At 48.4% G+C, this 14898-nt stretch overlaps 1 protein-coding gene across 1 annotated transcript in view; it reads right to left on the bottom strand.

The window, feature by feature from the left end:
- Window positions 1-3798: 3798 nt before the first annotated feature.
- The window catches only part of ADAMTS2 (ADAM metallopeptidase with thrombospondin type 1 motif 2), a 201428-nt gene continuing 190328 nt past the window's right edge, over window positions 3799-14898 (bottom strand). Inside the window, exons 19-22 of the mRNA XM_080922868.1 lie at window positions 14751-14898; window positions 12359-12488; window positions 11436-11525; window positions 3799-4978 (exon numbers count right to left, since the gene is read on the bottom strand). The exon at window positions 14751-14898 is cut by the window's right edge and continues 60 nt beyond it. Coding sequence (XP_080778994.1) covers window positions 4515-4978; window positions 11436-11525; window positions 12359-12488; window positions 14751-14898 — 832 coding nt within the window. The 3' untranslated portion in view covers window positions 3799-4514. The remainder of the gene's footprint in view (window positions 4979-11435; window positions 11526-12358; window positions 12489-14750) is intronic.

Raw genomic sequence — 14898 nt, 5'->3', positions numbered from 1 at the left:
TTATTCTGTTTTCTCCGTGTCTTAGTTTCTCTTCCTGCAACAACTCGGTGGAGAAAGGATTTACTGTGACTCTCAGTTCAGGGTACTCTCCATCATGGCAGGGGAGTCAGGGTGGCTGCTTGAAGTGGCTGCTCACATCACATCTACACTCAGGAAGCAGAGAGCAATGGATGCTCCTTTTCACACAGTTCAGGATCCCAGCCCAAGTAATACGCTTAGGATGAGTCTTCAACAATTAACCCAGTCAACGCAATTTCTCAAAGGCATGCTACAAGCTAAACAATCTCCCACAGGTTTGTCTGGAGAAACTGGGCAGTGGGGGTTGGGGGAAGCCAAAAGAAGACAAGAAAGAGGAGAGAAAAAAAGAATGGGTACACATGAAGGAAGGTAGGGCCTTGGTGTAAGGATATTATGGGAAAGGTTAGACTGATGTGGGCGTGGGAACACACTTGTAGGATCTCAGCATTTGAGATGTAGAAACAGGTGGATTTCTGTCCAGTTTGAGACCAGACTGTTCTACATAATGAGTTCTGGACTATTCATAAAACAAGAGCTGGAACGACGGCTTAATGGCTGAGAGTGCTTGCTGCTCTTCCAGAGGACCAGAATTTGGTTCCCAGCACCCAAAACTAGGACCTCTAAGGCTGGGGTATCTGATGCCTTCTTCTGCTTTCTGTAAGCAGCCTCACACGTGCGGCATCACACACATAGGTAAATAAAAATCTTAAAACAAGCTGGTGTTTAAAACTTCACACAGTTAACACAATGCCTAGATGTGGTAAAGCGAAAGGAAGGGGACAGATGTGCCATTATGCAGTCTGCTGGAGGCAGGTCACACAGTCCTATAACCTCAAGGGGCAAGTCTCTAGCAGTCATTTCTAGAAGCAAAATTGGTCACCTCATCATTGGATGACATCACCAAGAAGACTGTATGAATGGAACGTTTTTGCATGTCCCAAAGTGACCCTCAAAACAGGGAAATGGCCTGTGGTTTTATAAAACAGGCAGAAATAGAAAGTAAACCTACAATCAGGAATTAAGACTTATCCAATTAATATCTAGAAATTACTAGGATAATACATTCAAGCTTTTGAAATATGGGCACTCGTAGTGTGTGACACCCAACAGCTGACAACGTTATACTTTAACAGCCCCGCTGGAGTTCTTACAAAAGTAGATCAAGGAATCTGCCTTTCAATTCCTTCCCACCCAACTCCCCACTCTGGTTAACACACAAGTGGGCGAGAGAGAAAGATGTTTTCTAAGTGCAGTACTGCTTACAGGTTGGCTGACTAAATTTTAAAAAGTACACGCTCAAGACTCTAAGTTAAATTCGAATTCCAGAAACATTTCAAATATTTTTTAGTATGTCTCTTATACTACAAAGTGTTCCTTGTTTCTCTGGAATTCAAATTTAACCGAGGCTAGCATTTTCTCCTGGAAACCCTAATAATAGGAAAGAGGGTCACAATGTTTGGACTGGGGGCCCTTCGCTAAGTCATATCCCATGATAAGTTGGAAGAAGATGCTTCTTCCACACCATGGACTGCTGACTTGAGCAGTCACTGCCAGTGCTCCTAGATGTCTCCCTGTCCCAGGAACCTGGTGCTCATCCCCAAGATTAGCTTGCCAATGTCACACATCTCTCCTGCCCAAGTTTATGCTGGGGATGAGTGTAGTCAAGGTAACAAACACGGTCATGATTTGCAAAACCACAGACGCTTTAATAATTTATGAAATTAAGGAGTCAATTTTTTTTTTTTTTTTTTTTTTTTTGCTATACAGAACAAAAACTCATCGATGGCTGTTGTCAGATAAAACTTTGTGATTTAAGTTGAGCACCGTGTTTGGCCCCATTTGGCGGCCACCTGTCACAGAGGAGTAAATAGAATGTTTCCTCAGACCTACATTGGTATTGAGCACCATTTATATACTTACAACAGACCAGAAAAGAAAGCTTTTCAAATACATATGTGTATCTTATATACAAGATTGCATGGGTCTCCTAAGGAGTGTCTCCAAATGTGGCCGGATCTCCCTAGGAATGAAAAAAACAACTCCCAGGTGCCTCAGATGTTTCTGAGTGAAAACATAGTGTTGGAAACCGGAGGACACCTACCTGCCTCTGGGGCTACTGGACCGCCTCAGAGATAACAGCTCCTTGAAAAGCTTAGGATTGTTTCTAAGCAGTCTCCAAACCATCCCATGCTCAGGCGTGCACAGCTGAGCTCAGTGGACACTGTTCCTCCAGAGGTGTATGATCACCACAGCTCCAGAAAGGCCCAGAAGTTTATGGCTCAAGGTACCAAGGATGTCTCCTCCCTCAAGGCTCTGTCTTGCTGGGGCTGTCCCACACGGGGCTTCTATGATTTGCTGGGATCTGACAATGGAGTGTTACTCTCCCATAACCCTTAGAATGGGTAAACTCAGTCATCCTCACTAGTACTAGTCTAGAACATTCCTCTACATTCCACCACAGACTCAAAAAGGAAGTACACAGTTCTTCAGCCCAGGAGTAAATCCCGCTGTCCAGGATTTGACCAGTGAGTGTGAGTCATGGGATTCACTCCCAACTTACCAGAAGGCAGGGGAGCAGAACTGTTCTCAACCATATACCAGGAGAGCTAGTCAAAGGATATTTTCCAGTTTGGTTCTCTGTGAGCTGGAGCAACGTGGGAGTGTATGTGGGAAGTGGGGGCAGAGGACTGAATGGTCGGGGGTTCTGGCTACCTTCTGGGAAGAAGGTTAAGTACCATTTTTAACATTGGATCTGCTGGTCTCTATGCTCTGTCTTCTTTCTATAGATATTCACACAGACACTCCCCCCCACAAACATGGAGATTCACACAAGCATACTGAGCACCTCGGAAACTCAGTGGAGGAGCAGCCACAATGGCGTCAACCCAGGTCTCAGCATCCTTAATTCTGTGGAGGGCTGGGGTTGTCAATAAAGAAGAAGAATCTTAGATCTACAGATGATGAGGACACAAAGGAGGAGCCTCAGAATTCTGGCCAGGCTGGGCCCAGCTAGAGCACTAACATGCCCTTGGGTCTTACTGTGTAGGGGTACTGGAGAGGCACGCTCAAAAATGCCAGGAAATAATAGACAGTGCTCACCCCCTTCTGTGATCCATCCACTCCCTTCCATCTTTCTCCCATTCACATCGAGCTTGCCAAACACCATTCTACCCCAAACAAAAGTTCTCTAAGCTTCTAAAGACAAAAGTAAAGGTGGGCTCCCACCTCCCGCCCTGTACCTCAGACTGCAGACCATATTGCCAGGTGCTAGACCATCTAAATGTTGGAGGTAGGCAGGGGCAAGGTCAGATCATAGGCAAAGCCTATCCTCTGAACCTGAGGCCCCATAGCCTGGCACTTTACCCCCATGGTGGCAGTCCTGGGACTCTAGGACAGAGAGAGTCTTGGTTCTTGTACCACAGGCTAGGTCATCCTAGCACAGTAGATGCCCCCATCATTCTTCCTCCCCGGGTCTTTTAGCCCAGGCTAGCCAGAGAAGAATACTGAGGCTCTTCTACCACAGCCGGGGCAGGGGGGCAGCAAGCAAGGTCAGGGTGAAGTGAAGAGGGGAGAAGTGATCCTGGCTGCCTTCGACCCAATGGCTTCTGTTCAGAACTGCCCTCACCCCCCATTACAGGAGTCTCATCAGTTTCCTGGGAAGAACTAGAAAGACGCACGGCTGCTCAGCTGAGAGCAAAACACTGCACACTTTTTGAGCACCAGGTTTTGAAACTGCACCAGACAATTAGTAATTAAAATGGAAGCCAGTGGATGGAGCTCGACCTGAGACTCCCGGGCCACCCCACCCCCACAACGTAAAGGATTCTGAGTACAGGAAACACAGGTATCTGGAAGTGCAACCTATGACAAGGCCGGGCTGGTAGGGATGACAGACATCACACTAGCACTTATGGCCAAAGTCCACTCACCGCCCTGGATGGGTATCCTCTGATTGGTCAGAGTCCTATACTACTGGTAACCACTTATCCCATCATCTGCCTGGCCTTCAGGGTCGGTTTGCCTCAGGACCTCCACTTTGCTGTACTCAACCTGGCAATTGTTCTATAAATAAAACACTATGTCATTTAATTGTCCCCAGTTGTCTCATCCCTTTGGCGACTGGTCATCATCAGGGAAATGAAGGTTCTCAACCACTGCTTAGTAAATCGGAGCAACATTTTTCTCTCTGGGAGTCATCCCCTTGACCTCCCAACATTGATAAGATACTGGGGAACTTGATTATTCCTGTCCACTGACCTCTTAAGATCACCACAAGACTTAGGTCACTCCTAGCCTGGGAAGTACATGGCAGGCTGATTGCCACATGCCCCGTCCACCCCAATATATTCTTTGTACTATTTTCCAATGTTTTCCTGCTTTCCAAACCTTGGAAGCAGGGTTTTTGGCTTCACTTTCTACAGCACAGGACTTGCTATCCCAGGGAATATATCTATAAGCAAGGGGAAAAAGCTGTTGATGCGAATCTTTCCACTTTATTAGAACTTTCCCGGCTTCTCTTTCCTCTGCACCGCGTTAATGAGCTCCTGGATTCTTTGGTTCCTTGTCTTTACATACGGGCTTGGCCGCCGAGGGATCAGGTTGGGAGACTGGACCTCTTCTTCCACACCGTGGATTTTGTAGGGGACATCCACAGCATTGGTTTCTGGGTGATCCTCTGTGGCATTAGTGCTGGAGACGTTGAGGGGGACCTCCAGAGGAGGCCCTGGAGAAGGCTGCGACTGTGTGGCTTCAGTGGGCCCCGGGAGTGTGGGCATAAACACATCGATGTCATTGTGCTTTCCGGGTGGCGCTTCCACTCCGCCGCCGTCCTCCGTGCTGCTGAGGTTCCGGGGCAGGTTGCAGGACTTGCAGCAGAGCTTGTTGTAGCTGGGGATAGAGCAGTAGCGAGACAAGACTTCCATCCTACAGAACATTGACTTGTCGCCTTGGCACTGGTCCTCTGAAAGAGAAGAGTGGGAGAAATAACCAAAGGACAAGGTGAGGGGGACATGTACCCACCGCCGAGTGCAGACGGCCGGAGGAGGCGTGAGACAGAGTCCAGAGGCAGCGCAGAGGCAGTGAGCTGGTGTGGAGAGTCAGTATAATTGCGGTGTCTGAGCCTCTGAGCAGGGTAGCATCCACAGCCCCCACCTGGACGGCTCCCCTCCTGCAAGCAACCCCCAGCTGAATCTGCTTTCCAGCGTGTCTCCGCGGTTGAAAGAGAAACAAAATCTTTCTATTCTTAGTAGAGATTCCAAGCTCAACCTCATGAACAGGCCTTCACTGTCAGCTTCACACAGCACCCTCAGTGGATCCTCAGTGTGGTTTTGTGACAGGATTTGACTCTATGATCATCTCCAAGTAGTAACTATAACACAATTCAACCTAAAAGAACCAGCTCCTTCAACTGTAGCCCCACTGTGTGCAACCCGTTCTGACCTGACCTTCTAATGTGTTTCTGTCAAAGACTCAGACTAACGCAGGCCTTTGGACATTCGCCCAAACGTATCTGACGCTTCCTGTCCTAGTGATGCTCATCTAGCCTGAGGCCCCACCACACGGAACTGGCAACTTCCCAGACAAGCTCCATATCTTCTTATGAGGCTAATGCTTCTTAGCATATCCTTGTTCCTCCCTGATCAAGAAATTGATCATCCTTGCCCCGTTTACATGGTGAGCTCTGACTCTTCAGAATTCCCCACCTCTCTTTCCCCTGGCCAGTCCCTGGCTCCTATGACTCAGTCATTCAGCCATTGCATCGCCCCCACATTGGTCTCTTGCCCAAATGTGGCTTTCCCTTCTCCCCACCCCCTATGGCTCATTCTAAAACCCAAACTGAGATGCTTTATAAAACACATGCAATATAAGATTGACACATCCCCCAGACTAGCACAAGCCAGCCTCTCACAGAGAGAAATCCCCCAGTCTGTGGCTTCACTGTTCCCTGCCTTCTCCAAACTTGCCCAGCTAACAAGTTCACATTCAATTGTCAGAAGAGGTGACCAGAGTCTGGCTTTTCCATCACCATGGGAATCCCAAGCCAGAGCCTCAGGCAGTATCATCTGGACGAGTCCCAACACTGAGTCAAAGGATACATTCAATGATATAAAACAGATACATGGGAATAAAGAGCAAGTCCAGAATTGGGAAACTCTGGGTTTTAAATCAACAAAGCCACAGTCGGGAAAAATGCAGAGAGGCATACCAGCAGCACAGCGCTGAGCTTTGAAGTGGTCCAAATAAACAGGAAATGTGACCAGCGCAGGTGCCACAAAGAGCAGACCGAAAGCAAAGCAGCCCAGGAGAAGAGGCTCAGGCTGTCCGAATACTGCAGAGAAATGTGCTCACCACATACTGGGAGCACAAGGGCTTCAGGCTGAGGGCCAGTCAGAAGCCAACAGCAAGGGCGACTGGTTGGTGGCACTTTCCTCAGAGGGACTGACTCATGGGTGCCCAGCATAGGAGGGATGTAAAGAACGTTTCATCTGTGTTGAGGTTGAGAACCCAGAGTCCCACCCGCTCCCTTCCCACCCCTATTCCCACTTCCTCTTGGCAGCTACTAATGCTGAACAATGTAAAAGCACTGGCCTCAGTCCTAAGAACATAAGGGGCCTTTAAGTAAGAGCCTGACAGAAACAAGCTTTGACAAAGGAAGGAGCCAGCCCCAAGAAGCTGCACCTCCTGCCACGTGGAAGCGCTCTCTCCTGTTCCCGTGTCTTTTTCTTTAAACAAACGACAAAATGTCACTGAGCAGTCATGCCCTCATTTGGCTAACTGCCCTTCCCTTGGCTGGGGTAGCTTGGGTCTGAAGTTTCCCCACAAAGGCTCATTGAGTAGTCATTTGTAGGCACGGGCTGGTGAGAGGCAGTTAGGTGTTGGTGGCGTGGCCTTGAAAAAGATACTGGACTACAGTTCCTGTCTTTCCTTCCGTTTCCCAGCGCCAGAGGGACAGATGTCCTTTGCGCTGTGTTCCAACCATGACATTACCACCATGGTCTCAAGTGACCATGGACTGAAACCCATGAAATAAATCATAAACCAATATAACTTTCTTTTTGTTTCAGGGATCTTATCACAGTGCTGAAAGCTAACATGGCAGCCATGCTGAATCAAGATTGTCTACAGAAGTCAGGGAGCTGTATAGGACCAAGGTCAGATTCATCCTTTCACCTGTTTGATAAATAAAGTTTTATTGAAACACAGCTACATTTATTATCATTGACCACTTTTCCACCATAACAACTGTGACATAGCTGTGGCAGAGGCCAGATGGGCTCCAATGGACAGGATTTGGGAAAAGAGCTACATTAAACATACTTCTTTGCAGACCTTATTCCACGAACAATACAGTAAAACAACTATGTATGTGTTATGTATGTATGTATGTATGTATGTATGTATGTATGTATGTATGTGTGTATGTATGTTTTATGTATGTATGTATGTATGTATGTATGTATGTGTGTATGTATGTTTTATGTATGTATGTATGTATGTGTGTATGTATGTGTGTATGTATGTTTTATGTATGTATGTATGTTTTATGTATGTATGTATGTTTTATGTATGTATGTATGTATGTATGTATGTGTGTGTGTATTGTACTGAGAATGATACAGAATCTGGAGGTGATACAATGTTTGGGAGGATGCATATATTATATGCAAACACTAGACTGTTTTATTCCTGGGATAGAACCATCTGCAAGATCAAGCGGTGCTTATAATCTTATTGAAAGTAAGCCAATGGTTGTGTCTTTTAAAACTGTTCCAGTAACCAGAAAGCTCTCCAGGATGAAGGATGGCAGTTAGACTTGCAGTGTGTGTAACTCAGAACAGTGTGTCCTTGAGGCTCTGGCTGACGAGAGGCCACCAAGATAATTTTGATGCTATGATATTGGATCTTCCATTCCATTTCCAGTAGGAACTAAATACCAAGAACTCTCAGATTTTTTTATTTTAAACAGGATCTCATATGTAGACCCGGTTGGCTTTGAACTCAAAGAGATCTGCCTTTCTCTGCCTCCTAAGAGCTGGGATTAAAGATGTAAACCACCACAGGTGACCAAAATTATTGTCTTCTAAGACATGATGATAAACCATTGAGAATGAACACATTTTCCATAAAGTACCCTTAAAAGCTAAGCATGGCCATTCCTGGCTATCACTTGGAGGAGAAATATTAAGTCATATCTCAGAGCCCCTTCCCTTATCTTACTGGTATCTGAATTTCAGCCAGATTGTCAGTTGCTTCCTGCTAGTTTTCTTGAATGACTTTTGAAACTTATTGTTTGTTTTAGGAGAAAATTGAAACTAGAGTTATTCACGGAAGACAAGTACCATAGACAACCTAAAACATAAATATTGAGGCAAAGTGAGGTCATTTTAAAAATCAAATTCAAATCAACCCCCCCCCCCAATCTCTAGGGGGATAGTCCTGCACAAAACTCCAAGTTTGAGAGAGAAAGTGTGACAGATGTTGGGAAAGGCCCAAGGCAAGAATTTCTCCCTGATGTCATAAAGGATAAAAAGGCCGTGGGAGTTGCTGGGAGCAAACACATCATGGTAAGTGAGCAGCGGTTCCGTGAGCCCACTCCTCATTCTAAAGCTCATGAAGCTGATTTATAAACGAGTGCCACTTTCCCTTTCATCAGGCTCAGATGTGCCCTGTGCAGGTGGCATCCTGGGCCATCGGGGTCCTAACGCAGGGTTCCCTCAGAAGACAGTTAGTCTTGACTCATCTCTGGGGAGATGGACAGAGGGACACAGGGATGTTGACACAACTTCTCCTCAGGCCTCCCGTTTCTCTTCAGCTATGATCCCTTTGATTGACAGAGCTGTGGGCAGTGAACCCAGCCATGGCTCTTGGACATCCCTGGAGTCTGCTAATCCAATTTTCCTAGATGCTGGGCCATCTCCTATGGTTCTTTCTCATGACCGCCTGAACTTTCTTACTGCTCCCTAGCACAGACAAGCATGAATCAGGAATGCCACCTATAGGATAAGACAGAACACAGGTGAAGAGGTCCCTGCCGCGTTCTGATTCACTGCCTGGTTATTGTCCTTAGGTGAGAGGACATCGGGAGGCACAGGCAGGCGTGCGCACACACATACAAACACACACACGACCACTGCCTTTCTTCTCTAAACTGACTTTTCCACAACCACCCATACCCCCATCCTTGGCTGATGGCCCTGTGCATCTTTATGAGTAGGCATCTCAAGGCAAGACAATCACATGACCGTGGCTCAGGAGACATAACCTACACCCCACATTTCTGCTCCAGTCCACCCAAAAGGGAGAAGCCATCATCCCGGGCAGCGCCTAGGAGCAGAAAACCTACACATCTCTGCAAGGCACTCACTTAGTACTGACAGTTCAGCAGTAAGATGGAGTGTAGCGGACCTGTTTTGAACATGTCTTGTGTTAGTGAAAGATGGGCCCCAACATCTGTGTTGGGCAGAGTGGTAGGGTGGGCGGAGGACAGCAAAGTCACTGAAACCAGAAACCAGGCGATTAATGCTACAGCATGGTGAATAGGTGCTCCAGGAAGGTGAAGGGAACAAGCCAGCAGCTGAGCAAATCTGAGCTCCCAGTTGAACTGAACTTTTATTGAGTTTATTTGTGAGATGCATGACAAGAGGTCTTTCCATCATTAGTAAGAATAAAAGGTTATTTTCACAGTCACTTTGGCACACGCTAATGTCTCATGGAAAGAAAGAAAGAAAAAAACAACAACGGAAAAGCAACAACGACAACGGAACCTATGTAATACGTCATTAAGTACATACAAAACACTAATAAAATATCCCTGATAAACCAAAGTGTGTACAGACAGGAGGCGAATGCCCAGGACCGTGTCGCGCCACCTGCGGCCACACAGATCACTCACATTGCCTCATCAAAGTTGGAAGTTAACAGTCGTGAGAGGATTAATTTGCAGTCACACACTGATTATGTACATAACAGTAATTAGCATCAAGAGAAGTCGGAGGAGGCTTGGCTGCATGGTTCAGCAGGGACTTGAATTATTAACAGATGAAGGTGGCTGGGGCCAGGTAGGGCTGGTGGGACCAGTCAGTTGGGAGTGCTACATTGTCACGGCTAAGGACCCAGGTGTGTCACCCTCTGGGTGTAAGGCCGCGCTGTGGGAGCCCCTTGTGGGAGTCTCCACAAAACAGTCAGCGCCAACTGGCCAGGTGGGCATCAGAGGAGGACCCCTTTTGTCAGAGATGGGAGGAGTGCCTGCTGAGCCCCTTCACCCACAAAGGGCTCAGGGAGGGAGCAAGGCCATCTGGATTTAGAAACCTTATCCTTGGCAAAAGGTGGGCAAAATGGGTGGGGTCCCCCTAGCTCTTCAGTGCCTGCCTCCTACTCGGATCACATCCCCGTCTAAGGCTGGAGTTAGCAGCCAGTTCTGTTAGCTTTCAACTTTAAGGCATCTTCTACATAGTGTTTCTAAGCAAAAAATAAAATAAAATAAAGCAATAAAAATTGAGGTATTCTGTAGTTGTTCACACTGGTCGATGAGGCACATCCATATCTGTCAATCAGTCAATCCTCAATCAATCAATCAGTCACACTTTCAGTCCTCTGAACGGGTCATATGCACAGGACAATCACAAGGCCATTGGAGCAAATGGACAGAGAACGGAAGTGGTGGAGTCCATGATGTCCCACCACAGGGACACGCCTCCCTGCCTCCTCCTCCGTATGATTGGACCCCCAAGAGGACAGGGGTATGGGGGCCAAGGGCTGTGTGGTTTGGGTGCAAAGGCCAAACGGAAGCAGGCCATGGTTTCACAAGTCGGAAAGGACACACTCAGCAAAGGGCAACAGCAGCAGAGACAGCAGCAGCAGCCGGGAAGCCCCTGACACTGCAGGAAACTTGGGGTCTATCACCCCGGCGCGGGAGACCGGGAGAAAAAAAAACGCGCACCACACATGTAGAGACCCCTGTGGTCTCAGCTCAGTGGTGGGTGGCGTCTGAAAGGGGATGGGGCTGGCTTCCCCTTGGAGTTGACCCGCAGCTTCAGCCTGGAGGAAAGTGGCCCAAGGCGGTGGTTGCCATGGCGAGGTGGTCACACTCGCACAGTGGCCTCAGGCCCCTCCGGCACCACAACAGATCTTTGCCCCTTTACAAGCCATCACAAAACCAGGTCCTGGCCTCCCTACAAGAGGCCAGTGTCCCCAGACCAGGCCTCCTTGAGGCTGGCCCTCACTTGTGGCCACCAAGTGGTACAAGCTCAGGAGGAGCAGGCCGAGCACACAGGCCCGGAGAAAACAGATTCACCCGAGAGCGCTCAGCAGGAGTCAGGGAAGCTTTCCATAGAGAAAGAGGGGAGCCCAAGGCAAGCTCCACAAGGCGCACGGCATGCACTGGAGGGCAGAGGCAGTGTTATAAACGGGTCGGTTACTTGACGAGATCTTCTGGATAGGCGAGTCAGGATCAGGCCGGGACAGCCACTGAACCACGTAGCTCTTCTTGGAGGGATCTGAGTTGTTTCCTAGAAGGAAAAGAAGAGGTTGCGTGTAGATGCCAGGACACCTAGAGCAAAAGCAGCTTGCCTCCAGGCATCCTGAGTCCTTTCAGGATAAACTCATCTAGTCTCCTGACTCTGCCAGTCATCCTGCGACTTTACTCAATGTCTTACCAATTGCCCACCCATCTCAGGCCAGGCCACCTCCCAATCCATGACCTTTCATCCTCTGTACCCCATCTTACTACCAAGCTCCTTGTCACTCAAATGGTGTCCTGAAGAAACATGGTGAGGATGACAAATCCTGACACCACCCCACCAGGAGTGTCACCTGACCTCTTGTTCTCTATCCTCTGTAGAGGAAAACAGTGAGAGATGGGTAGGGATACTGTGTGACCAGAATGTTGAAACACATGTATCACTGGACCAGGTATCCACACAGTGCTCTGATTGTCATTCTCAGAGAATACAGGGCACCCTATACTCACCTGGGCACCCCCTTCCTATACTGGGCTCTCTATCGTATAGGCCACAATGCATCTGCTACCATAGTACTGCCGAGCTGAGGTTCACTGTGGTCACTGGAGCTTGAGGCCGTGAATGCAGGAATGGGCGGAGACCCCCCTTCTATGGACACCAGGGACTGACTGTCCAAGGGCACCATGTGTCATCCCCCAGCTCCAATCCCATTTTCTTCTAGGCAAAGGCTCAGGCCTGTTTGGGGGTGCTCAAGTTCGAGTTCACCTATGGCCAACCCTGCCATTTTGGAAGGAGAGCAAAATTTGATTTCACCAGGGTTCCACTTCCCCTTTCCTAGACTGTTTCACACTGGGGTCATGCAGGGGTGGCACAGGGCTTACGGGGACAGGGTGAAAGCCTGCAGATCCTTGCCGTCTCGGGCCGTTCCTCTCGGCAGACACCAAAGTTATCATCTGCAGTTCGGCAGAGCACTGGCCTCTCCTGGGTGCCGTTGCCACAGGTTACCGAACACTGTAGGTACAGAACCAACAGTCAGGGTCACCTCCCGTGCTGGGCCTCAGACATCTCACACTCCCCAGGCATGATGGTGTGGGGCAGTGTGGGTTTTGCCCCATGGGGGCTGCCCTAGAAAACACACTTCCATCTCTCAGGGCTGCTGTGAAACCCAGCACTTCTGGGTCCTCCCTCCTTCTCCTGATTTGTATGTGATTTGAGTATGTCATCCCAGACCTATGTGTTGGAAGCTCTGCCCCAGTGTCGTGGTAATGGAGAGGGGACCAAAACTTAGTGGGAGACTTCTCCTGCCAGTTTGGACCTTGGCTGCCTGCCTCTCTGTGAACTTCCTCTCCATGTGCACCATCATGGTGCCGTATTTCGTAAGGTTCTCCCTCATTAGTTCATGATGCCAACACCGTGGCCTTAAACCTCCAAAACCATATACTGCCTCTTTATGCAGTAGCCAGAAACCCTCTGCACTGCCAGAAAGCCCTATGATGAGCCCTTAAAATGTAAAAACAGCCATGACCTGGGTATACACCCAAAGGTTGCTATGTCAACATACCACAGAGGTAGCTGCACATCTGTGTTCATTCTGCGCTGGTACAGAAAATAGACCCAGACTACCTGTCCATCAATAGATGCATGGAGAGAGTAAAAGGTATATATAAGCATGTTTGTGTGTGTGTGGGGGGGTTCATATGTGATATGCAGGCGCACATGCATAAATATGTGTTTGTATGTGAAGATCTGGGGCCCATATCCAGAGTCTTCCAGACCACCCTCCACCTTATTCAGTGATTCTGGGGTTTCTCATTGGAACTCAGACTTTACTGACACAGCTAAGTTTGCTCCTGACATTTCATTGCTGAGTCAGCTCTGGAGCTATAGGCAGGCTGCTATGCCTAGAAACATTTACATGGATACTGGGGGAATCCAAATTCCAGTCTTCATGCTTACATAGAAAGTACTTTAACCACTGGAGCTGTCTTCCTAGATTCTGTATAATAGGATTTTATTCAGTCATAGGGAAAAACAAAATTATATTTGCTAAAAACTGGATGGAATTAGAAATCATATGAAGTCAAATACGCTGGACTCAAAAAAGACATTTTATGTCTCCCCGTGTGTGTGTGGGGGGTGTTTATGTGGTGTGGGGGGTGTAGTCTGTGTGGTGTGTGTCTGTGGTGTATGTGTATGTGTGTAATGTGTGTGGGATGTGTGTAGTGTGTGTGGTATATGGGGTGCATGTGTGTGCATGTGTTTGTGTATGGTATCTGTGATGTGGGGTGTGTGTATGTGTGTGTGAAAGGTCATGACACTCTTGAGGAGTGGGGAGAGGAAAAAGGGAGAGGAGGGCAATGGGGACCTGAAGTGCCTTAGGAGGAAAGGTAACGACACATGCGCTCGGGATGTCGGAATGAAGCCCTCTGCTTTGTGCCCCAATTTCACAGTAGAGATAGGATCATTTAGACAATGAAAGGGAAAGAACATAAAGCAACCCGCCTACAACTCTCCCTGCGAAAGGTCCTCAAGCACCTCAGCACAGCACTGGGAAATGGTTAATACAGTTCTCTAGCTGAGGATGCTGAAGGCCAAGGAAAACCTGTCGTAGGCTGGGGCTCCTGCAACATCTCTGATCCATCCCCGGGGGCTTTGGCAATCCCTCCCCTAACCTCTCTAGACACAAGGCTCTAGTACCCTCTACCCCCACCCCTGCCACTGCTACATGACCCCGGAGAGGAACCAGAAGTGTAATCATACCTGACTCCTGGTGCTGAGACTTATTCAGCCTAGCCATGCAGCCTCACTAAATGTGTGCTTGTGTGTGTGTGTGTGTAGGTGCGTGTGTGTGTGTTCAGCTCAGCAGATTCCCAAGCACTTTACATGTCTAAGCAACAGCCTGTTTTGAGGAATGGCTCTTGTACAGTTTCTGGGAACCTAACCCCTGGAAGGTTCTGGGTGGTAAGAAAGTTCCTGCATGCATGGGGCCTTGGGATGGGCTGCACTAGTTCTGTTAGGTAGGTTTAACCAGCAATGCAATTTATGCATGGTAAAATATCTGCATTTCTTCCATCTAGTACATGACGTCCACCCTCATGTACCTTGGTCCCTGATGGAAACTCTGGACTTCCATGCTGTGGCTCCCACTGGTACCTGAAACCTGAGCTGTGGTCTGGAGGACAGGAGTTGTATCAAAACTGGGATGCCCGTCTACCTCAGGCTCATCCAAGCTCAGTTTGGGATCAAGGGCATAGGACCAGGAGAACAGCTTACCTGGGACCAGGACCCGGCCCGCCACCGCCCAGGGCAGAGCTCACGGTTGCAGGCCCGGCGGCTCTCGGGACGGTGGTCGTTGCAGTGTTTGGTGTGCACGGAGCGGGTGGTGTTGTTATGCAGAGGTTGGATGCAGCGGACAGAGCGC

This window comes from Micromys minutus (assembly GCF_963924665.1).
Source record: "Micromys minutus genome assembly, chromosome: 10".
Taxonomy (NCBI): Eukaryota; Metazoa; Chordata; class Mammalia; order Rodentia; family Muridae; genus Micromys; species Micromys minutus.
Note: the sequence above shows the minus strand (reverse complement) of the source record. Positions and strands in the feature narration are given on the sequence as shown.